At 47.2% G+C, this 24147-nt stretch overlaps 1 protein-coding gene and 1 long non-coding RNA gene across 2 annotated transcripts in view; one reads left to right on the top strand and one right to left on the bottom strand.

Moving 5' to 3' along the window:
- The window catches only part of UTP14A (UTP14A small subunit processome component), a 25195-nt gene extending 4280 nt beyond the window's left edge, over positions 1–20915 (top strand). Inside the window, exons 5-15 of the mRNA XM_021932671.2 lie at positions 1364–1506; positions 2107–2262; positions 9643–9762; positions 9860–9954; positions 10932–11055; positions 11150–11227; positions 11666–12062; positions 16223–16623; positions 17347–17540; positions 17671–17770; positions 20489–20915. Of these exons, the coding sequence (XP_021788363.2) occupies positions 1364–1506; positions 2107–2262; positions 9643–9762; positions 9860–9954; positions 10932–11055; positions 11150–11227; positions 11666–12062; positions 16223–16623; positions 17347–17540; positions 17671–17770; positions 20489–20761 (2081 nt within the window). The 3' untranslated portion in view covers positions 20762–20915. The remainder of the gene's footprint in view (positions 1–1363; positions 1507–2106; positions 2263–9642; positions 9763–9859; positions 9955–10931; positions 11056–11149; positions 11228–11665; positions 12063–16222; positions 16624–17346; positions 17541–17670; positions 17771–20488) is intronic.
- LOC116271968 lies at positions 20820–24147 on the bottom strand. Its single transcript, XR_004180699.1, has 2 exons — positions 24068–24147; positions 20820–21046 (listed from the first exon to the last, which is right to left on the bottom strand). It is a non-coding gene; the product is annotated as an uncharacterized LOC116271968 (long non-coding RNA).

Raw genomic sequence — 24147 nt, 5'->3', positions numbered from 1 at the left:
CCCCAGAAAGAACCAATTTTCACCCTGGGGGGGGGGGGGGTGGTAAAAATTGCCCCCGTTCAGAATACATGCTCTAATAAGTGGCAGCCGTGGGATTTTATCCTAATACTGAGTTTAGATGCCAAATCTTTTTCACCCTGTTCACAACTTAGGCAGCTAGAATGGGTTTTGCATTCGTAGTAATCACTGGTGTAGCCTCCTAGGGCAAATAACAATGTATTCCAAGCATACTCATTCAGCAGATATTTATTGTGTTTCTACTAGGTAGCAGTATCAGGAAGTGTTGTAGATACCAAGACTACAGTAGCGAATAAGATGTGAGCTCCTGGGGCTTACTTTCTAATAAAGGGAGACAATAAGAGAGGATGATGCAATAAAGCGACTAAGTGGCTACTTTAGATTGGTTGGTCATGAAAGGCCCCTGAAGAGGCAAAATTGAAGCTGAGATCTGAATGACAAGTCAAGTGAACCATGCAAAGATTAGGGAAAGTATTTCAGGCCAGGGAACAGCTAGCACAAAGGCTCTAAGGTAGAAACATGCACAGCATGTTGAAGAATGGGAAAGAGGACCCTGTGACAAGAGCATGGTGGAGGGTGGGGGGTGACATGAGGTTAGAGAGGCAGATGGGGATTAGATCTCATAGGACCGTGTCGTTTAGGTAGATGAGATTCAAAGTATAATGGGGAGTCACTGGAGGATTTTCAGCAGCGTCATGACATGCTGTGGTTTATATTTTCAAAAGATCATTTTGGGCTGGGTGCAGTGGTTTACACCTGTAATCCCCAGCACTTTGGGAGGCTGAGGTGGGCAGACTGCTTCAGCCCAGCAGTTTGAGGCTGGCCTGGGCAACATGGCACAACCCTATCTCTACAAAAAAAGATGCAAAAAATTAGCCATGCGTAGTGGCACATGCCTATAGTGCCAGCTACTTGGGAGGCTGAAGTGGGAGGATTGCCTGAGCCTGGGAGGCAGAGATGGCATCACTGCTCTCCAGCCTAAGTGACAGAGTGAAACCCTGTCTCAAAAGAAAACAAACAAAAGAAATATCACTTTGGTTGTTTTTATTTTTGGCTGTTATGTGAAGAATGAATTGCAATAGGGCAAGAGTAGAAGCACCAGGAGAAAAGAAAATGAGTTTTGAATAAATATTTTCCCCTATCTTCTACCCCCTAACACGTTTGGGGATGAATGTAGAGTGATAGTGTTGGCATGGCTAGAAATAGGCAATTGAAGTAAGAGAATTATTCCTGCTTCTCTGCACATTTGCCATCTACTGGCATTTTCTACTGAGGCTTCTGCCTACATTATATTGAGATCTTGCCTCACTTCTTGGTCTGACTAGAAAGTTTGACCTTTCTACAGGATCAGGAGAAAAGCTGGTCCTTGCAGATCTGCTTGAGCCTGTTAAAACTTCATCTTCTTTGGCCACTGTGAAAAAGCAACTGAATAGAGTCAAATCAAAGAAGACAGTGGAGTTACCTCTGAACAAAGAAGAGATTGAACGGGTAAGCTATAGAGAAGGTGGTCTATTAAGGGAAAGAAATTGTGTTGACAAGGGAAAATAGGGTAATAGAAAGAAGGGAAAGACCTGAAAAATGGGAGAAGGGGGAGCTGTGATTTCCCCACTATGGATAAGATTAAAAATAATCTAGGAGTGCCAGGCGCAGTGGCTCACGTCTGTAATCCCAGCACTTTGGGAGGCCGAGGCAGGCGGATCACCTGAGGTCAAGAGTTCGAGATCAGCCTGGCCAGCATGGTGAAACCCCGTCTCTACTAAAAATGCAAAATTAGCCTGGTGTGGTGGCACACGCCTGTAATCCCAGCTACTTGGGAGGCTGAGGCAGGGGAATCGCTTGAACCAGGAGGTAGAGGTTGCAGTGAGCCGAGATCGTACCATTGCTCTCCGGCCTGGGCGACACAAGTGAAACTCCATCTAAATAATAATAATCTAGGAGAAACTGCAGTCCTGAGAAGCAAGCGGTAACCTCTAGCATCCTGATTCTTTCGTGGGCTAAGAAACGTTGTTTCCTAATTTCTTGTTAGTCCTTTGGGTTTGATGCTTTAATCTTGTGGCTCTTTCCTTTTACATACTTTGTCTGCTTCAGATCCACAGAGAAGTAGCATTCAATAAAACCGCAAAAGTCCTCTCCAAATGGGACCCTGTCGTCCTGAAGAACCGGCAGGCAGAGCAGCTGGTTTTTCCGCTGGAGAAGGAGGAGCCAGCCATTGCTCCCATTGAACATGTGCTCAGTGGCTGGAAGGTGAGTACAACAAAATGAAACTGAACTTCATTGAAAGGTGAGATTTTATAAGTTGGAGATTTCAGAGCCTGCAATTGATTTGATTGGACATGTTAAGCTAAACCCCAGCATAAGTCATTTTAGCTTAGTGCTCAGAAAGAAGGGATTGCCCATAGTCATTGTCAGTCATGTGACTGACATGTCAGTCACAATAGCTCTGTGATCACTTTTTTTTTTTTTCTTGAGACAGGGTCTCGCTCCGTCACCCAGGCTGGAGTGCGGTGGCACGATCTCAGCTCACTACAACCTCCGCCTCCTAGGTTCAAGCGATTCTCCTGCCTTAGCCTCCCAAGTAGCTAGGATTACTGGCACGCACCAACACACCCAGCTAAATTTTTTGGGGGATTTTTAGTAGATACAGGGTTTCGCCATGTTGGCCAGGCTGATCTCAAACTCCTGACCTCAAATGACCCGCCCACCTCAGTCTCCCAAAAGTTTTGTGATTACAGGAATGATGAGCCAACGCGCCCAGTCTCTGTGTCACTTTTCATCTGCTTGTAGTATACAGTACTTGGCTATTTCCATGTTTTTGTGTTAAACCATGTGATTGCCCTTATAGCGGGAACATAATAATGTTTTCTTTCTTTTACTCCAGTTTTTTAAAAGCATTTAAAGCCACATTCTGATCCTAGGGAAATCAGGAACTCGGTAGTATTAATGATGCCTTAGTGAGGATATGTGAACAACAGAAGCCAAAGTTTGCTTGTACAGGAATGAATACCACATTAAAATATGTGTTGCTGGCAATGACTAGAACTTCAGCAGGTAACTTATTATGACTCTGAGCTGCAGGGCAGGGGTTTAGAGCTGGGTTTCCCAAACACTAACCCCTAACAAAGTTTTTGTCTGAAACAAAAGGATAATTGTAAGTATGTTTGTTTGGTGGGTGTAATGTTGCCAGTTCTTTTTTATTATGAGGTTATTCTTTCTATTTTAGTGGTGTTGAAATGTCTTTTCTTCTATGAAATGATGGTGGTAGTAAATGATGGGATTGGGGATGAAATGGTAGTTATGCTCTTGGCAAAATTAGAAGTTGGAAATCCTATGTTGGTCCCTAAAGTCTCGGTTTTTAGTCTGAATAGCTGCTTTAGAACAGCTAGCCTACTTGTCCAATACACCATTGGTATGGAGTCTATAGTCTATAATGGGCTGATTAATCTTAAATAGATGCCCTCTTTGTGCTTCTCCACTTTACTTTCCAAAAACCCAAGAATAGTAGTTTCTTAGGCGTTGGGAAGTTGAGCTAATTAAAGCTAATCAAAGTAAACATTGCTTGCCACAATAGCTAGAAATTGAGCAAGTAGTTGCTTATTATGGGGATAAGCTGTTTCTGATGTTTTTGCTGAAGTCACTACCATTCTCTTTCTAGGAGGCTTCCTTTTCTACATGAAAAAGAGATCAGGTTTAAAGTGTGGCTGCAGGATGAAGGGAGACTTTAGAAAAAAAAAAAATCAGAGGTAATACAATTTGTAGGATTCAAAAATAAAAAAGCATAGAAGATATGTAGTGAAAAGTTTGACTCCACCCTCTGCCCCATCTGATCATTTTTACCCCCATACTCACCACTTGCATAAGTTTGCTGTTGTTGTCTTAGAATTTCATTTTTATATTCACGTTTACCTCCTTTTTAAATAAAAAGAATGGTAGCATGCTACTACACACTGTCCTCCACCTTGCTTTTTCCAAATGACAGTGTAATCTTGGAGATAGCAGGAAAATGCCAAGTTTGTTATTAAAAATGAGATGGGGCCGGGCGTGGTGGCTCACGCCTGTAATCCCAGCACTTTGGGAGGCCGAGGCGGGTGGATCACCGGAGGTCAGGCGTTTGAGACCATCCCGGCCAACATGGCGAAACCCCATCTCTACTAAAAATACAAAAATTAGCGGGGCATGGTGGTGTGTGCCTGTAATCCCAGCTACTAGGGGGGCTGAGGCAGGAGGATCACTTGAACCTCGGAGGCGGAGGTTGCAGTGAGCCGAGATCGTGCCACTGCACTCCAGCCTGGGCAACAAAACAAGACTCCATCTCAAAATATATACATAAATAAATAAAAAATAAAAACTAGATGGTAGTGGAGGAGGTTACACTAAGAATAGCACAACCTCTTCAAGATAGAGTGAGGCTCAGATGTTATACATTGAATATGCCATGCCATTCATTCATTCTAAGACTGACTTTTGAGAAATTATGCTAGTAGGGCACAGAGAAATAAGGAAGTGCTTAGTTCAGAGGGTGCTTTGTGGCTAGCAACTCCTAGGTCTCTCCTTACAACTTAGAGTGCAAAGTACCAACAACTAGTATATGCTGTATTAGGGTTTCTAGAGATTGAATATCAAGTCTCAGGCTGGGCACGGTGGCTCACGCCTGTAATCCAAGCACTTTGGGAGGCTGAAGCAGGTGGATCACCTGAGGTCAGGAGTTCAAGACCAGCCTGGCCAACATAGTGAAACCTCGTCTTTACTAAAAATACATAAAAGAGCCAGGCATGGTAGCACATGCCTGTAGTCTCAGCTGCTGAGGAGGCTGAGGCAGGGGAATTTCTTGAATCCAGGAGGCGGAAGTTGCAATGAGCCGAGATCACACCACTGCACTCCAGCCTGCAAAAAAAAAAAAAAAAGAAAGAAAATTGAAAGTCTGTACTATAGTTTTGGTTCAGCTTCCTAAAATTTTGTTTAGCTGCAAATAATTAAGTGGGATATTGCATGAGAAGGCAATTGTAAACTGCAAAGTGCTAGAAATGCTGTAAGGTAACTTCTTTCACCCCTCTCCTCACTATTCTCTGTGTACACCACTATTTACCAAGGTATTCTCCTTGAAACCTTAGTCTCTCAGTATGCCCTCACAAGAGGAGAGGAGGCATTGCTAGAAAATGCTGCATGCCCCTACTGGAGATTGGAGAGTCACAACATGCTTTAGCATTTTAAAGGCTGTGAAACAGGCCGGACGGACGTGGTGGCTCACGCCTATAATCCCAGCACTTTGGAAGGCTGAGGTGGGTGAATCACCTGGGTTAGGAGCTCGAGACCAGCCTGGCCAACATGGCAAAACCCCGTCTCTACTAAAAAAATATACAAAAATTAGCTGGACATGGTGGCTTATACCTGTAATCCCAGCTACTCCGGAGGCTGAGGCACCAGAATCACTTGAACCCAGGAGGTGGAGGTTGCAGTGAGCCAAGATTGTGCCACTGCACTCCAGCCTGGGCAACAGAGTGAGACTCTGTCTCAAAAAATAAAAATAAAGGCTATGAAACAATGGTGAAGACACCTGTTGGATTTAATTTAACTTAGGGTATACAAACTGATTTTATTAAAATTTCAATAAATTGAATTTTAAGCTTTTAACAGGGGAAGCAAATCTTGTTATCTGATAAGGAATGTGTTTGGGGAAGAGCTGGTCTGTCTCCACTGCTGCCTCCTCTCCCTCACCTTCTTCCCCTACTGCCCCACTATAACTTCTCTCAAAAGGCATTAGTGAGGGGCCTCCGAATTGCCAGATCCCAAGCCCTCTTAGTCTTTAGCGTATTTGACACCATTAGCACATTTCATTCTAAAAATCTCTCCCCTCTAGCTTCTGTGATATACTCTGGGTATTTACTCTCTCTGGCTTTCCTTAGTCCTCTTTATGCTTGCTCTGTAAATTCCATACTTTTGTTTGTTTGTTTGTTTGTTTTTTGAGATGGAGTCTCGCCACCACGCCCAGCTAATTTTTTGTAGTTTTTAGTAGAGATGGGGTTTCACCGTGTTAGCCAAGATGGTCTCGATTTCCTGACCTCTTGATCCGCCCACCTCGGTCTCCCAGAGTGCTGGGATTACAGGCGTGAAAATTCCATACCTTGGCTGGGTGCGGTGGCTCACACCTGTAATCCCACCACTTTGGGAGGCCAAGGCGGGCAGATCACGAGGTCAGGGGATTGAGACCATCCTGGTTAACACGGTGAAACCCCGGCTCTACTAAAAATACAAAAAATTAGCCGGGCGTGGTGGCAGGTGCCTGTAGTCCCAGCTGCTCGAGAGGCTGAGGCAGGAGAATGGCGTGAACCCAGGAGGCGGAGTTTGCAGTGAGCCAAGATCGCGGCACTGCACTCCAGCCTGGGCAACAAAGCGAGACCCCATCTCAAACAAAAAAAAAAAAAAAAAGAAAATTCCATAACTCTTGACTATCACTCTCAACCCCTTCTTTGGAGCTCCAGTCTTATATTCCATGTGACTAGCAGGAGTCACCTGGGTCTCCCATGTGCACCTTAAACTTAGTCCAGTCCAAAGTAAGCTTCGCATTTCCTTTCCCCAGACTTCCAAAACCTATACCCCTTCATTCTGCAACTCAGTTAACAGCGTAACTTCCTACCCCAGTCACTTAGGTTGGACCCTCAGTCATTTGATTCCTACTTGACCCCTTCACTCTCTCCCTCTCCGCCAGCTTATACAGGGGCCTAGGCCTGCAAATTCTGTCTCTGTAATAGCCCTTAGGCTCCTATTTTCTCTTCATTTTCATTTTCACTGCCCTAATTGAGGCCCTCATCGAACCTTTCCTTTGGAACTTTACATATATCCTCTACACAATCAGCAGGATTTTCTTGCTGAAACACGAAATTGATTGTTGCTCTCCTTAAAATCCTTCAAAGGCTGTTCACTTACAGAATAAAATAAAATTACCTAGCATTTTAGCTATGTTGGACAACACATTCTATTACATACCACTCCTTTCCCTGTGTCTGTGTTTTTGCTTATGCTCATCTGTTTGGATTTTTTTTTTTTCCTCCTGACAGAACTGTACTTAGGCCTCAAAGCCTAATTCAAAAGGTCACTTCCTTCCCCAAGCCTAACCTACCTCCTAATAATATTTAATGGTGATTTCCTCTGTGATTACCCCTATAGAATAACGTAGCAGTATGTATTTAACCCATTATGTTATGCTGTTTGTGTTGTATATGTCTGTGCTCTGAAAGGCTGTGAGCTCCATGAGGACAGGAACTATCTTAATCAATTGTGTATTCCTAGCACCCCACACAAGTGCCTGGAATATAGCTACAATCAACAAATGTTTGTAAACTGATTTGAATTGAAGGGACATTACAGCATTGTAGTATAAATCACTTTGCAGCCTGTGATTGATCACTACTGCAAATACTAAAAATGGAAGAACACGTACCTTTACTATTCAGTAAAACAGTTTTATGGTTAAATCAATAGCATCGTGTAACATGTGATGATGTGCGTTTATGCATTTATCCAAATATTTGTAAGTTTAACACTGACCATGATGTATATGGCTATTGAAGAAAACCACACATAATATGTGTGTGAGGTTTGAAACTAGCTCTGTTGCCTAGGGCTGTCTTTGTGCCTTGCCAGAATGTGGACCATGGCATGATCGGCCTGATTATTTAGCCATCCTCAAGATAGCATGTGGAATAACTGGTTTACAGTACATTCGTTTCATACATACTCTGCCTAGCATGCAAAATTAACTGGAAACTGAGGAATTGGAGCCAAAGTTAGAAAATGAGGAGAGTTCAATTTGAACCATCAGGAAACAGGCTAATTACATGAAGGTCTTTTTCTTTTTTTTTCTTTTTTTTTTTTTAACATAATAAATAGAGATGGGGTTTCACCATGTTGCCCAGGCTGGTCTCAAACTTGTGGGCTCAAGCAATCCTCCTGCCTCAGCCTCCCGAAGTGCTGGGATTACAGGCCTGAGCCACCATGCCCATCCTATATTTTTTTAAAGGCAATATCCTTTTGTGCTCAAGAAATTAAGACACACACCCCACCACAAACTACATTTGAAGACTGTGCCAAAAAAATGTCATGTTTTTTCTCATTTTCTTTCATCAGTAATTAATGATACCAAGAACACTTATATGCATGGTTTATAGCAGTGGGCTATGGTCAAAAAAAGTTGGGCTTCCCCTCTGAGATATTTGCAGATCTATTTCCTAGGTATATCATCAATGGCAAATAATGCTTATCTTAAGATCTAACCTCACAGGGCATGCTGGGCTCATGCCTGTAATCCCAGCACTTTGGGAGGCCAAGGCAGGAGGATTGCTTGAGGCCAGGAGTTTAAGACCAACCTGGGCAACATGGTAGGACCTTGTCTCTACAAAAAATAAAAAACATTAGCAGACATGGTGGCTTTCACTTGTGGTCCCAGCTGCTCAGGAGGCTGAGGCAGAAGGATCACTTGCACTAGAGGTGGAGGTTGCAGTGAGCTGAGATTGGAGTGCCAGTGGACCCCAGCCTGGGTGACAGAGGAAGACTGTGTCTCAAAAAAAAAAATAAAATAACCGCCCCTTCCCTCTAAAAGTATTCTAAAAGAAGGCTTATGATATGCATTTGAGATTCCTAACTATAAAGTAATAGTTATGTGCTTCAAATAATACATAACAATACAGGGACTCAAGGGCAATGTGCCTAGATTCTTAAGAGAATGGAAATCTGTTTAACATATATTGGTAACCTGGGCCGGGCGCAGCGGCTCATGCCTGTTATCCCAGCACTTTGGAAGGCCAAGGCGGGCGGATCATGAGGTCAGGAGAACGAGACCACCCTGGCTAACATGGTGAAACCCTGTCTCTACCAGAAATACAAAAAATTAGCCAGGCGTGGTGGCAGGCACCTGTAGTCCCAGCTACTTGGGATGCTGGGGCAGGAGAATGGCGTGAACCCGGGAGGCAGAGCTTGCAATGAGCCGAGATTGCGCCACTGCAGTCCAGCCTGGGCAACACAGCAAGACCCGTCTCAAAGAAAAAACATACTGGTAACCTGAACACAGTGATCCTTCTCAGCAGTATTAGAGAGTAGCCTCAGCATCTCCCTGCTGAAGTTGTCATATAAGAATCAAATAAGGCTTTATTTACACTGCTGACAACAAGACTGGAACCCCCTTCTCTTGCTGTAACAGCCAATCCTATCCACTTATGATTCCAATTATAGTGTCATAAGTTAGATAATCATAGTAAAGAGAGAAAGCTGTAAGAGCATGGCTTAAGACTCAGAATGTTGGCCGGGCGCGGTGGCTCAAGCCTGTAATCCCAGCACTTTGGGAGGCCGAGACGGGCGGATCACGAGGTCAGGAGATCAAGACTATCCTGGCTAACACGGTGAAACCCCGTCTCTACTAAAAAATACAAAAAACTAGCCGGGCGAAGTGGCGGTTGCCTGTAGTCCCAGCTACTCAGGAGACTGAGGCAGGAGAATGGCGTGAACCCGAGAGGAGGAGCTTGCAGTGAGCTGAGATCCGGCCACTGCACTCCAGCCTGGGTGACAGAGCGAGACTCCGTCTCAAAAAAAAAAAAAAAAAAAAAAAGACTCAGAATGTTTTGTTGCTTCTTTCAGGCAAGAACTCCCCTGGAGCAGGAAATTTTCAACCTCCTCCATAAGAACAAGCAGCCAGTGGCAGACCCTTTACTGACCCCCGTGGAAAAGGCCTCTCTCCAAGCTATGAGCCTGGAAGAGGTAAGTGTGTCATAGGCCCTTCACACCCAGGCATGCCACACTTCTCCTAGCATTTGTCTTCTGGCCCAGATGTCACTGTAAATATCATTTGTTGTAGGCAAAGATGCGCCGAGCAGAGCTTCAGAGGGCTCGGGCTCTGCAGTCCTACTATGAGGCCAAGGCTCGAAGAGAGAAGAAAATCAAAAGTAAAAAGTAAGGAGGCCCCTGTGAACTGGCCTTTGGTTCCACAGAAGAAAGTCATGTGGCTCATCATAAATTCTTTGGAGAGAACCTTTGATGCGGCAACTAGAGTTATGTAGATGAGGTCCCAAACAGGCGTGACTAGCCTTTTGTTCCCCACAAACCAACCTCATACAGTTTTGCCAAAAAGAGGACTATTCAGTTACTTTCTCTACCTTCCAAGGCATCACAGAGTGGTTCTGCAGAATGAGCTCTGAATTCCAGAGCTGTTAAGGCCAATAGGGCTTCCTTCCTGCCTTTTTGCCTCTTTGAAACTTGTTGGCCACATGTGGTGGCTCATACTTGTAATCCAAGCACTTTGGGAGGCCAAGGTGGATGGATCACTTGAGCTCAGGAGTTCAAGACCAACCTGGGCAACTGGTAAAACTGGCTGGGCACGGTGGCTTATGCCTGTAATCCCAGCACTTTGGGAGGCTGAGGTGGGTGGATCACTTGAGGTAAGGAATTCAAGACCAGCCTGGCCAACATGGCAAAACCCCATCTCTACTAAAAATACAAAAATTAGCCAGGCGTGGTAATGTGCACCTATAGTCCCAGCTACTTGGGAGGCTGAGGCGGGAGGATCACTTGAACCCAGGAGGTGGAGGTTGCAGTGAGCCAAGATCACATCACTGCACTCCAGCCTGGGTGACAGAGTGAGACACTGTCTTAAAAAAAAAAAAATGAAACTTATTCTACTCCTCCCTTGAGTTATAGAGGCAAAGGAGACTCTTTGAGCCACAGAGGTCTACCCTGAGGACTGTGGGTACCAAGAATCCTGCCAGTCCTCTCAGGTCCCAAACTGACTCCCTATAGCCAACTAGCTCTATGATGCCCGTTCCAGCCCCCTGCCTAGGGAACCCATTGGGTAGTATGGGCACTTGTGCCTATGACATCCATGCTTCAGCTAAATTGCTAAACTCTTCCCTCCTACCCCTCTTACCCTACAGGTATCACAAAGTTGTGAAGAAAGGGAAGGCCAAGAAAGCCCTAAAAGAGTTTGAACAGCTGCGGAAGGTTAACCCAGCTGCGGCACTAGAAGAACTGGAAAAAATTGAAAAGGCCAGAATGATGGTGAGACTACCTCTTGCCCCACCCCCACCCCTTTGAACCAGCTTTCCTTGGAAGCCACTAAAGGTCTAAATCTCACTCTGTTCTTTCTTTCTAGGAAAGAATGAGCCTTAAGCACCAAAACAGTGGGAAATGGGCCAAGTCAAAGGCAATTATGGCCAAATATGACCTGGAGGTAAGAGACCCTTGGGGTGAGAGAAGATCTGGAATTGGAGGATGCTAGCAGAAGCAGAGTTGGGGAAGAGCCATGAGGATGGATGGAAAACCAGGAATCTAAAAAGGCATCAGAAAAATCTCTAAGGCAGAAAGGAAAATAACCAGAAACAAGGTGGAAAAGGAGAGATGAAAGGGAAACAGCATTGAAGGCAAGTCCAAAGCGGGAGAGGAGCTTTTTAAAATCTTATTTCACCTGTTGATTCCTTGAAGACAAAGAATTTGTCTTCCATTTTATACCACAGCTATTAACCCAGCATTGTATATGCAGTTTAAACAGTAGGTACCAGTAAGAAATACCAAGTCAAATCGAGAGGAGGCAGCTTTATGAAATGGACCAGGAAAGGTATTATTGCAGTCACTAATGACAGGGCTCTCATGCTGTGACTCTTTCCTCCAGGCTCGCCAAGCTATGCAGGAACAGTTGGCCAAGAACAAAGAACTGACACAGAAACTCCAGGTAGCCTCTGAGAGTGAGGAAGAGGAGGGAGGCACAGAAGAAAAAGTGGAAGAACTCCTTGTCCCTGATGTAGTGAATGAAGTGCAGATGAATGCAGACGGGCCAAATCCCTGGATGCTCAGGAGCTGTACCAGTGACACCAAAGAGGCTGCAACCCAGGAGGACCCTGAGCAACTGCCAGAGCCTGAGGCCCACGAAGTTTCTGAAAGTGGGGGAGAAGACAGACCAGTGGCAGAAGAAGAAATTTTGTTGAGAGAATTTGAGGAAAGGCGATCCCTTAGAAAAAGGTCTGAGCTCAGCCAGGATGCTGAGCCAGCAGGCAGTCAAGAAACAAAAGGTGAGCTGTGATCAAATGGAAGGGAGAAATTCCTAGTGCTGTGGACAGACTATGGGAGAAAAAAAAATGTGTCCACCCACACACAACTGCATAGTGATTAGGCTCTAGGGACTTGCAAGAGTGCATGCACTGGATCCCTGTAGAGAAATTACATTCATAACTACTCTTCTTGGAAGGCATTTAATAAGCAGTCATCTGCATGGCCATGCAACGTGGTTCAGGCACATTTTCTGTTTTGGGGGGCTCACAGCCTTCAGAAAGCCATAATAACTAAACCATCCTTGAAGTTAGGGTGTGAGTTAGTGTTCCTGGTACCTACACACCAGGGAGAAGTACATATGGTAGAATGGCAAATCTGAAAGTCCATTCACACCTATAGACACAGATAGGTCAATTTTGAGACATTAGGAAACATCTTCTAATTGCCGGATTTTTTTGTTTTGTTGGTTAAGTAGGAGTGGCATTTTTAGCACTTCTTAATTCTAGTTTATGTGTGTCTACATGGGGTGAGACTTTACGGAATGAATGACTCCACGGGGCTACATGGCAAATTAGAATTGTGACTCCATGCTCAGGCTCTATTTGTACTTTATATTTTCTACCTGTTATCTTGAAGAGATCTTATTAACAGTGTTAGCACCTGTGAGATTGGTCAGCGTTCCCATTTCTGGCAATAAACCAGGACACTAAAAAGCCTGCCTAGGAAAACTACCTACATTGAGAAATCACTTGGCTATCTGGACAAATTACCAGGTCTGGTTTGGTTCCACATAGGAATGCATTTAGATGACGGCAAAAATCTGGTTTTACATAGCAAAAAAAAAAATTATTTTTTTTCTTCTTTTTTTTTGTTTAAGAGACAGGGTTTTGCTTTGTCATCCAGGCTGGAGTACAGTAGTACAATCATACCTTACTGCAGCCTAAGACCTCCCAGGCTCAAGCGATCCTCTTGGCTCAGCCTCCCAACTAGCTGGGACTACATGTATGTGCCACCATGCTGAGCTACGTTTTTGTAGAGACTGAGGTCTTGCTCTGTTGCCCAGGCTGGTCTTGAATTCCTGGCCTCAAGCTATCCTCTCACCTCAGCCTCCCAAAGTGTTAGGATTACAAGTGTGAGCCACCACACCCAGACTCCTTTTTTTTTTTCCTTTGTTTTTTTCAGGTTTCCACATACAAAAATTTATTTTAAAAGAGCTATAATTTAGAATGTATTGTGGTGACCTTTACTTAATAGTTTTGGCTGGGCCGGGCGCGGTGGCTCAAGCCTGTAATCCCAGCACTTTGGGAGGCCGAGATGGGCGGATCACGAGGTCAGGAGATCGAGACCATCCTGGCTAACCCGGTGAAACCCCGTCTCTACTAAAAAATACAAAAAAAAAACTAGCCGGGCGAGGTGGCGGGCGCCTGTAGTCCCAGATACTCGGGAGGCTGAGGCAGGAGAATGGCGTAAACCCGGGAGGCAGAGCTTGCAGTGAGCTGAGATCCGGCCACTGTACTCCAGCCTGGGCGACAGAGCGAGACTCCGTCTCAAAAAAAAAAAAAAAAAAAAAAAAAAAAATAGTTTTGGCTGGATATTTCTGGGATTAACAATTGCAAGCAGTCACTTCTGAGAGAATTTTGGAAAGCAGCACAGTGGGCTGAGATTGTTGGGGTGTCCATATATGACCACAGGACCCTAGTGGCTTTCTCTTAAGCCCCCTCAACAACTGACCATCTATCTAAATGTGCAGAGCGGCTGACTGTGATATGAAAGGATGAAAGACAGATTTGCATTTCTTTAGACAGTAAATAAATCAAATTTTCTCAAACCTTCCAAGAGTGTCCTAAAATACTGGAAAGTCACGGATCCCAATGAAAATGAACAAGGAAACCTGATTCTTGAGAAATAAACATCCATGTGTCCAAAGGCCAGATCTAAGGAGCTACAATGGCTTCATGCCAAAGCTAGAGAGCAGGATCAACTTGGGAATGGTGGCAACTTGAGTCAATGAAAAAGCCAGTTTAGAAGCATGTCACTGCCAGGTTTCCCTCCAGACTCTTTTTTTTTTTGAGACAGGTGTCTGTCATCCAGGCTGAAGTGCAGTGGTGCAACCTTGGCTCACTGCAAGCTCCACCTCCCAGGTTCAAGCAATCCTCCTGCCTCAGCCCACAAGTAGCTGGGATTACAGGCATGCGCTACCATGCCCAGCTAATTTTTGTATTTTTAGTAGAGACGGGGTTTCACCATGTTGGTCAGGCTGGTCTCAAACTCCTGGCTTCAAGTGATTCACCCACCTCAGCCTCCCAAAGTGCTGGGATTACAGGTGTGAGCCACTGTGCCCAGCCAGCCCCTCCAGACTCTTAAGACTAGTGTTATTTGCTCAGATGTTGCCAGTGGAAGTGTGAGCTACATCCACTGGATAAAGCAGGTACTTCATCCTTTGACTCAGCAACAGCAGATTATGAAATACTGCTTTAAAATACGGAGTAGAAATTCTTGAGTCAAGATGAAAATCCTGGCCGGGCGCAGTAGCTCACACCTGTAATCCCAGCACTTTGGGAGGTCAAGATGGGTGGATCACGAGATCAGGAGATCGAGACCACCTTGGCTAACACGGTGAAACCCCCTCTCTACTAAAACTACAAAACATTAGCCGGGCACGGTGGCGGGCACCTGTGGTCCCTACTCAGGAGGCTGAGGCAGGAGAATGGTGTGAATGCGGGAGGCGGAGCTTGCAGTGAGCCGAGATTGCACCACTGTACTCCAGCCTGGGCGACAGAGCGAGACTCTGTCTCAAAAAAAAAAAAAAAGATGAAAATCCTGGATAAGGTTTTTATAAGCAGTAAAGCATAAATTACAATGAAGTTGCATTCAGAAGCCACCTGTTAAAGTGGCTTCCTTTTTTAAAATTTGGAACTTGGGGCAATCTTCCCAAGTGGGGTTTACTGCACGAGGAACTTAAGCCACAGTCCCAGTCATACAGTGGATCATTGGCAAAGCTGGGAATAGGACCCAGGACGTCTGCTTTCCAACATGCTACTTTTTTTTTTTTTTTTTGAGACAGGTCATGCCCTGTTTGCCCAGGCTAGAATGCAGCGGCACAGTCACAGCTCCCTGCAGCCTTGACCTTCCGGCTCCAGCGATCCTCCCAGCTTAGCCTCCCAAGTAGCTGGAACTACAGATGCACACTGCCATGCCTGGAAATTTTTTGTTGTTGGGGGAGTGGAGGTGGTAGAGATGAGTTCTCACTATGTTGCTTAGGCTGGTCTCGAACTCCTGGGCTCAAGCGATCCTCCCCACTCGGCCTCCCAAAGTGCTGGCATTACAGGCGTGAGCCACCATATCCAACATCGCACATGCTCCGTTTTTCTTATTTATTTTTTTTTTGAGACAGAGTCTTGCTCTGTCACCCAGGCTGGAGTGCAGTGGCGCAATCTCAGTTCACTGCAACCTCCGCCTACCTGGTTCAAGTGATTCTCCTGCCTCAGCCTCCCAAGTAGCTAGACTACAGGCACATGCCACCATGCCCGGATAATTTTTTGTATTTTTAGTAGAGACAGGGTTTCACCGTGTTAGCCAGGTCTCGATCTCCTGACCTCATGATCTGCCCGCCTCGGCCTCCCAAAGTGCTGGGATTACAGGCATGAGCCACCGCGCCTGGCCACATGCTACTTTTAATTACCAAACTCCGTTGCCTGCTATGATTAGTGTACTCTCTAGGAGATTCAATGTACAGGATCTTCTTTTCCCTGTTTGTCCTCGTTAGAATGTCTTATGTGGTACCTAGCACTTGGTGGGTGCTCAACAAATGCTTACCAACCAGACAACGTACATACCTCCTTTTCCTGACACAGCTTTCTTTTTTTTTTTTTTTTTTGTGCGACAGAGTCTTGCTCTGTCTCCCAGGCTGGAGTGCAGTGGCGCGATCTCGGCTCACTGCAAGCTCTGCCTCCCAGGTTTATGCCATTCTCCTGCCTCAGCCTCCTGAGTAGCAGGGACTACAGGCGCCCGCCACCATGCCCAGCTAATTTTTTGTATTTTTAGTAGAGACAGGGTTTCACCATGGTCTCGATCTCCTGACCTTGTGATCCGCCTGCCTCGGCCTCCCAAAGTGCTGGGATTACAGGCGTGAGCCACCGCGCCCGGCCTTTTCTGACAGCTTTCATTCTTTTTCCCCCAGATTCCAGCAGCCAGGAAGTGCTGTCTGAATTGAGAGTACTATCTCAGAAATTGAAGGAAAATGATCAGTCCAGGAAGCAAAAAGCAAGTTCAGAGGGGACTATTCCTCAGGTCCAGAGAGAGGAACCTGCCACAGAAGAAGAGGAGCCCCTGTTGCTACAGAGGCCAGAGAGAGTACAGACGCTGGAAGAACTAGAAGAGCTGGGAAAAGAAGAATGTTTTCAAAATAAGGAGCTTCCCAGACCTGTGTTAGAAGGGCAGCAGTCAGAGAGGACCCCAAATAATCGCCCTGATGCCCCTAAGGAGAAGAAAAAGAAGGAGCAAATGATCGACCTACAGAACCTCCTAACCACACAGTCTCCCTCCGTGAAGTCTTTGGCAGTTCCCACAATAGAGGAGCTGGTGAGCAGAGCCAGGGTGGTGGGCCATTGTTCAGAAAGTGTCCTTGCACAAGGAGTAATGAAGCTTTGTTTCGCTGCGGGCACATTTCAGTAATTGAGAAGTCCAGAATAGTATAGGGCCAGGCTAGTCCTAAAACAGTGATGTTTTAATAGATGCAGATATATGGGTGCTGTCAAGACCCCTATTTCCGAAACCCTGATCCACCAAAACTCCTCTGGGGTGACTCTAATACTGCTCTCAGAGGAAAGAGGGACTAACTCAGAGTTCTGACCAGATCCCAAGCAGGACAACTCGAAGGTGAGTCATTGAACTGTTGCCAAAGTTTTATTCAGTGGGATCTCAAATGGTCTAAGACTCCCCAGTTAATCTGAAACTCAGTGAAGCATCCTGGCACCTGTCTTTTAAGGGATATAAGCTAGACGAAGCCTACAGTCTGGCCACTTAGAGCTCCTGCTGCTAACACGGGCCATTCCTTCCTCCACCCTGCAGCTTCCTTACTCAAAAGTTTAAAATTGTGTCATATGATAATGAGCTAGAGATACTTACCCTAGAGGGAAGAAAACTGGAGCATGATTGGCTGCGCACTAGTTTGTATCTCAAGACCATCATTGTTCAGCACTTCCCTCTAGAGGGCGCTAAAATGTCACGACCCAAAATTCAACCGTTCTCGCCATGAACCACAGCTCATAAGCCAAGCTGTACCTCTCGCTTGTTTCTCCCCAGGAAGATGAAGAGGAGAGAAACCAAAGGCAGATGATAAAGGAAGCTTTTGCTGGGGATGATGTCATCAGAGATTTCTTGAAAGAGAAGAGGGAAGCCGTGGAGGCTAGTAAGCCAAAGGACGTGGACCTGACGCTACCTGGCTGGGGCGAGTGGGGTGGTGTGGGCCTAAAGCCCAGTGCCAAGAAAAGACGCCGGTAAGAATGCAGAAGAAAGTCTGTCAAAAGGGCACTAGGTTCTCCCCCATCGCTCTTCGGTGTCCTCCCTACCCTTTTGACTTAAGTCCTTAATGCTCCTAGTCAGATGTCCTGTTGTTTTGCTTTCCAGGTTTCTCATTAAAGCCCCTGAGGGTCCTCCAAGAAAAGATAAAAATTTGCCAAATGTGATTATTAATGAGAAGCGCAACATCCACACAGCGGCTCATCAGGTGAGAACTTAGAGAGTTCTTTAGCTGCCTGACTTTCTTGCTTGAGAGGAGTATTCTAGTGATCTGTAGTCAAGAGGGACGTGTGATCTTGACCACAGAATCAAATCTATTGTTTTTGCTGAATGGCTGTTACATTTATCATCTCAGATAGACTATGCTGTTTTAATTACTGGCCAGGAAAAAAGTTTAGAGTCAAGGTAATGCTCAAACAGAGGCTATAAGGTTTGAGCTGTAGCTTAAGAAAAATGAAGACAAACCGGTACTTGTTCAGGAGAATGAGAAGATTGTAAGTTGTGTCACATGATAACGAGCTGGGGATGTTTACAAGAGAAGAAAATTTGAGCGTGATTACGGTGTTCAAGTATATCGAAGGTTACTGTATGAAGTCACATAAAGTAGAAGTTAGAGGAGATACAGAATTCAAGGCTGCTCTGGGAGTATGAGTACATGTAAAGGGGACTCAAGAATGAGATTGGACTAGATGACCTTCATGTTCCCTTCAATTCTGACATCTGTCCCCAGCCAGTATATTGAAATGAGTTACATTTTTCCCTCTGACGGAATAAGGAACTAATGGCTGCAGAACAGAGGTAAGAAGATATACATTTCAGTAACATTCTTTTTTATCTTATTTTGTGAACCAATCACTGCAGAAACTGAAACGTAACTACTGCAGTCCCAATTAAGGCTATATAACTAGAAAATAGGCAGTTACACGATAAGGGAAGGGGGGAAAGGGTGCTTCAGTGGGCCAGGATTCCAGGTGATGGGTAGAGTATAGAGCTCAATAAAGACGACCCTTCCCTTCCAGGGGTCTATTTGTTTTTTTAATGCAGTCATGGCAAACTGACAAATAGTTTTCTAGGAATCTCCCCTGATTTTCATCTTTTTAATAAGTTACTGCAGGTTCCAACATGCAGTAGAATAAAGTGCTTCAAGGTGCCTAGGGGGGACTTCTGAGACTGAATACTTTGTCCAGGTGTTCTCTTTGTCCAGGTGTTCTCTTTTTCTGTTGCCCTGGTTGACAAGCACAGATGTAGCCGTCAACCCAAATAAGACATTCCCTTAACTTAAAGAGAATTTGTTTCCTTCGCTACTACCAGGACCACCAGATAGTGCTTAGCTTCTCTTGAGTATTCCACTGAATGTTTCCAGAGACTACTGATTTGCTTTTTTTGTTTTTGTTTTGTTTTCAGATGGAGTCTCATTCTGTCACCCAGGCTGGAATGCAGTGGCATGATCCCAGCTCACTGCAACCTCCACCTCCCAGGTTCAAGCTATTCTCCTGTCTCAACCTCCTGAGTAGCTGGGATTACAGGCATGCGCCACTACGCCCAGCTTATTTTTGTATTAGTAGAGACGGGGTTTCAGCATGTTAGACAGGCTGGTCTTGAACTCCTGACCTCAAGTGATCTGCCTGCCTCGGTCTCCCAAAGTGCGGGGATTACAGGTGTGAGCCACCGTGCCCTGCCAAAGACTACTGATTTTTACATCCCCATTTTCTGCTTACGTGTCTTCCTCCTTTGGCCATTGCGGAAGTGTTGAAAGATTATTTAAATGTCTGAAGGTAGAAATGTGGTGGAGGAATACCAGGCAAGGAAACAGGAGCTTTGGGTTCTGTTCTCCAATGCTGCTCCTCATTTACTTAGGTCCATCATTTCCTCCCTCTAAGCCAAATTTTCAGGCCAGAGATGACCATTGCCAGTATCTAGGGCCTTCCAGCTCTACATTCTGTGGTGCCAAAAGAAGATGAAGCCAAGTGGGCCGGGTGTGGTGGCTCACGCCTGGATTCCCAGCACTTTGGGAGGCCGAGGTGGGCGAATCATGAGGTCAGGAGATCGAGACCATCCTGGCTAACACGGTGAAACCCTGTCTCTACTAAAAAAAAAAATTAAAAAATATTAGCCGGGCATGATGGCGGGCACCTGTAGTCCCAGCTACTCAGGAGGCTGAGGCAGGAGAATGGCGTGAACCCAGGAGGCAGAGCTTGCAGTGAGCTGAGATCACACCACTGCACTCCAGCCTGGGCGACAGCGAGACTCCATCTCAAAAAAAAAAAAAAAAAACCCAAACCAAAACAAACAAACAAAAAAAGATGAAACTAAGTGTAACGGCCTGGTAGAGTTCAGGATTCGGGTTCCTTGAAACATCAATCCTAAGAGAGGGAAGGAGGAGACTGAGAGCATAAAGACGGTAGAAAAGTTATAAAATCCACAGGGATACAAAATGGTCTGGATTCTTGCAGTCCCAGTGTTACATAGGAAAGCTCACTCTGGGACAACAGCCCTGGAGCTCCTGTAGCTGGATAGGGACAGTGTCACTTGTAATCCCAGCTACTTGGTAGGCAGAGGTTGCAGTGAGCAGAGATCACCCCACTGCACTCCAGCCTGGGCAACAGAGTGAGACTCTGTCTCAAAAAAGAAAACAAAAACAAAGACAGAAGTAGTGTCAGGTTGGTTTTTTTAGACCCTGAATTGTTGAATAAACAGGGGATCCAGAGCCAACTTAGGCCCCCCTACTCCCAAATGTCATCAAGCAGATTTGACTCCTAAGAGCAGATGGGAGCGATGGGATGCCTTAACCTCTCAGTCTCTTCAGTTGCAGTCATCATGTGGAACCGTGGCCTGTACCAAAATAGTACCTGATGAGAGTTGTCAGTACAGTGTATAACTGCACCCCAGGCCTGCCTCATACCAAATCATTCTCCTTCCTTTCCAGGTACGAGTGCTTCCATATCCATTTACCCACCATTGGCAATTTGAAAGGACCATCCAGACCCCCATAGGATCCACATGGAACACCCAGAGGGCTTTCCAAAAGCTGACTACTCCCAAGGTCGTCACCAAGCCAGGCCATATCATTAACCCCATAAAAGCAGAGGATGTGGGCTACCGGTCTTCCTCAAGGTCGGACCTGTCTGTCATACAGAGGAATCCAAAACGAATCACCACACGTCACAAAAAACAGCTGAAGAAAAGCTCTGTAGATTGAGTTGCTGGAGGAGTGACAGCCAGGAGCCCTGACTTCACTTCCTTTGGTCCAGTTTTACTCTGGTACAGGGTGGATTCCAAAACTGGCTCAGTACATTGCATGTAGTTGAGCCACATTTTAAAAATAAAGGCATTTTTTAATCTATTTACCCGGAGTATATGTTGCATTGTCCCCCAGTGGAATCATTTCATTCAAGTCAGACACCTTTGGATTCTCCAGCATTGCATTTCTCGAGTTGCGCTTGTCAGGGACTTCCTTTTCTTACCAAGGATTATGTAGTTGGTCCTAAATCGAAGTGGAGAAAATTCACTGTAGTCTGTAATCAAATATATCACATCAGATATGATCCACCATTGATAACTGCCAACTGGAAGAGACAGGGTTAATAATGATAAAATATTGTATATTTTAACCTCTGAACCTAGAAAGAGGATGTACAAACTGCAATTGGATTCTGCCCTAGACTGATCCTAAGACCAGGACGGTGCCAAAGCTGGGTTCTGTCCCCAGAAGTCTAGCCACAGCCATTTTTTTCACGTGTGTGAGCTTCCCGGCTTGTACAGGCTGCTGTCTACAATATCTTGCATATAACCTTCTACTTATTTTCTCATAAGAAGACCAGGAGGTTTTACCCTTATTTTGTAGATAAAGGTAGATGTGATTTCAGAAGTAAACCTCTACTGCCTTTCCTTCCTAACTCAGGGCCCACTCCTCGCCATTGATTGAAAGTGTAGTTTATTCAAGCATATCTTTGCTATGTGACAGTTCACATGGGCTTCTCAGCTCTGAGGAACTTGGCCTGCCTTTGGATGGCAAGAAATATATGGAAAGAGCCCCTGCAGCTCAATTTCCTAACAAGGAATTTGGGAAACCTAATTCCAAAATGACACCACTACTGCACCTTGCCTCCTGCCTTGGAGATTCAGTCCCATCCCCAGCATTCTTAGACCACAGTGGGTTCATTTTTGTGTCACAGGTCCCTCTAAAAATATGCTGAACGTTATGAACTGTCTCCAGAAAAATGTGCACACACACACATTTGTATGGCATTTTACATAAAGTTTCAGGGGTTTTCAAGACATTTGGAATCCCTGGGCCAAAAGTTGTACCACTCCCAAATTTTCTTTTGCAATCCCCCCAACAGATACGGCCTTCTCTTCTGAGCACACCACTCTCCAAATCAGTTCCAAAATGTTTAGACCTCAATGGTAGCTAGTCCCAGTATCTTCACGGGAGAAAATTCTCAGAATAGAGCGATGTATCTAGTGTTACACATCAAACTGAAGTGAAAAGCCAAAGGATAAATTTCTATGAATTCCCCAGCGGTCCCCTGTGGCCCCCTACCATTGCGCATCCTCTGGAAAGGGAAGAGAAATGAGTATGTTGAGCAGTGTTCAGTGCCCAAAAGGCATGCTTAAGTTATCCATTGGCTTGAGATTATCCACGATCCACTCGCTGGTTGACACTTAAGTCAGTAGCCAGTGATAGGGGGTGCGGGACCCCTGCCCACTCCTGCCTCGGTTTAAGAGACCACAACATTCTCTTGCACTCTTGAGCACAAAGCTGCTACCTCTGTCCCACCCACCCCCCAAATTGAAGCACCCAATCAAGTGTCCCCGGTAAACGGCCAATCCCCGTCTACTTTCCCGGGACCCTCTTCAGCTCCGTTTGCTCCCCACTATCCAGGAGTGATGCAAGCGACCCCATCCTTCAAAGGAGAGGGCAGGAGCCGGAACGTGCCATAAACGACGCCCATTCCCAGCCTTCCAAGCCCCCAAACGGATTCGATTGTTGTTTCGTGGGCCTTTTTTTTCTTTTCTTCCTCCGAACCTCCGAAGTGTTCTCCCTTCCCATTGGCCGAAGCTGCCCCTTGACGCCACCCTGGCCTTGCTCGCTGATTGGTCCATTCTGGCTGTGCCCAAGCCTTTTTCCCAGGGTGTGGCGCCCCGCCCCTTACCGGTTCCTCGACCCCTGGCTCTCCTTTCCCCCCCAAGCCCCTCCCTTCCTCGTTCCGAATGGTTCCGCCCTGGCTCGGCTCCCCCACGGCCCAGGCCGCTGCCCTAGGGCCCCCGGACGGGGCGGGGCACACTGGGGACGGGCAGAGGGCGGTGGTGGCGCCTTCCTGCCGAGTCCGAGGCCGCCCCCGCCACCCTTCTCTAACCCCTGTAGGTCCCACTTTCCCCTGGGCAGTTCTCCTGCATCGGTAGCCCCGTCCCGTCTGTGCAGCCCCCACCGTGGTCTTTGGGTCATCCCGAACAGTGGCGTTAAATCCCTGCCCTCAGCGCTGCACACACGCCCATCCGCCTCCACCCTCGGGTCCCCGCACCACCCCCTTTCCCCGTGTCGGCACCCCCTTCCCCTCCTCCCTTGAGACGCGGCTCCTGATCCCTCTTCCCCTCGCGGGACTGTCCATCCCCAGGACCCCCGTCCCTGTGTGTGGCCAGTCCCAGCGGCCTCCCCTTCGCGGCCTCCCTGCCTCGCCGTGGCGAGCGCGTGGTGGGAGTTCCCCGCCCCCCCTTTCTCTCCTGCACCCCAAGGCCTCCCTTCTGTTGTCCCATGTCCCTCTCTAAGTCCCTCCCACACTATGCCCCCTCAAGTGGTACACACACCCTCCTCAAGTGAGAGGCGTCCCCCGGCGCCCCTCCCCTACCCCCGCTCGTCTATGCCCTCCCCCACCCACCCTGTCCTTGTCTCCTCTGGTCTCTAAGTCCCTCTGCCCTCCTCGCTCCTGCCTCCCCACTCCCCGAGCACGCTCTGTCTTCCCCCAGGTCCTGGCGCGCCCGCCTCCCCGCGGCCGCGCCCCGCGGCCCCTCCCTTCCGCGGCCCCGTCTCCGCCCTCGGCGCTCCGCCCTCCCCCCCCGCGGCTCCTGCCCGCCAGCCCGGCCGGCCTCCGGTTCCCGGGTCGCTCCTCCCAGGGCCGCCGCTGCCCCCCGACCTTGCCTTTCCTGGGCTGCCGGCTCGCGTTCCCGCGCGGTCTCCGCACACACGCACCCCCTGCTGCCCTGCCCGCTCGCCTGTCCCTGCCCAGGCTCCTTGCAGCGCCCGGCCTGCAGTAGCAAGTGCAGCCCGCAGCCCGCCCTCGGGAGCCCGAGGCCCGTGGCCGGGTGGGCACCTAGCGATTTGGCGTGGGCAGGCAGCCCGGGAGCGCGAACCCGGGCCGTGCTGGGTCTCCCCCGCCCAGCCCGGCCCTCGGAAGCCTCGCGGGGCGCAGGCGCCCGTCGGAAATGTTTGGGGGACGGGCCGACCGCGGTTCCTCCCGCAGCCCAGGCAGAGCCGGCGCGTCCCGGGGAGTCGCCGCGACCTTACCTCCGGGGATGACTTGACCCGGAGCCTCCTCCCGGCTCCCGCCCCAAACCTGTGCCACCAACGCGCGACGCGCAGCTGAG

Source organism: Papio anubis, chromosome X (genome assembly GCF_008728515.1).
Source record: "Papio anubis isolate 15944 chromosome X, Panubis1.0, whole genome shotgun sequence".
Taxonomy (NCBI): domain Eukaryota; kingdom Metazoa; phylum Chordata; class Mammalia; order Primates; family Cercopithecidae; genus Papio; species Papio anubis.
Note: the sequence above shows the minus strand (reverse complement) of the source record. Positions and strands in the feature narration are given on the sequence as shown.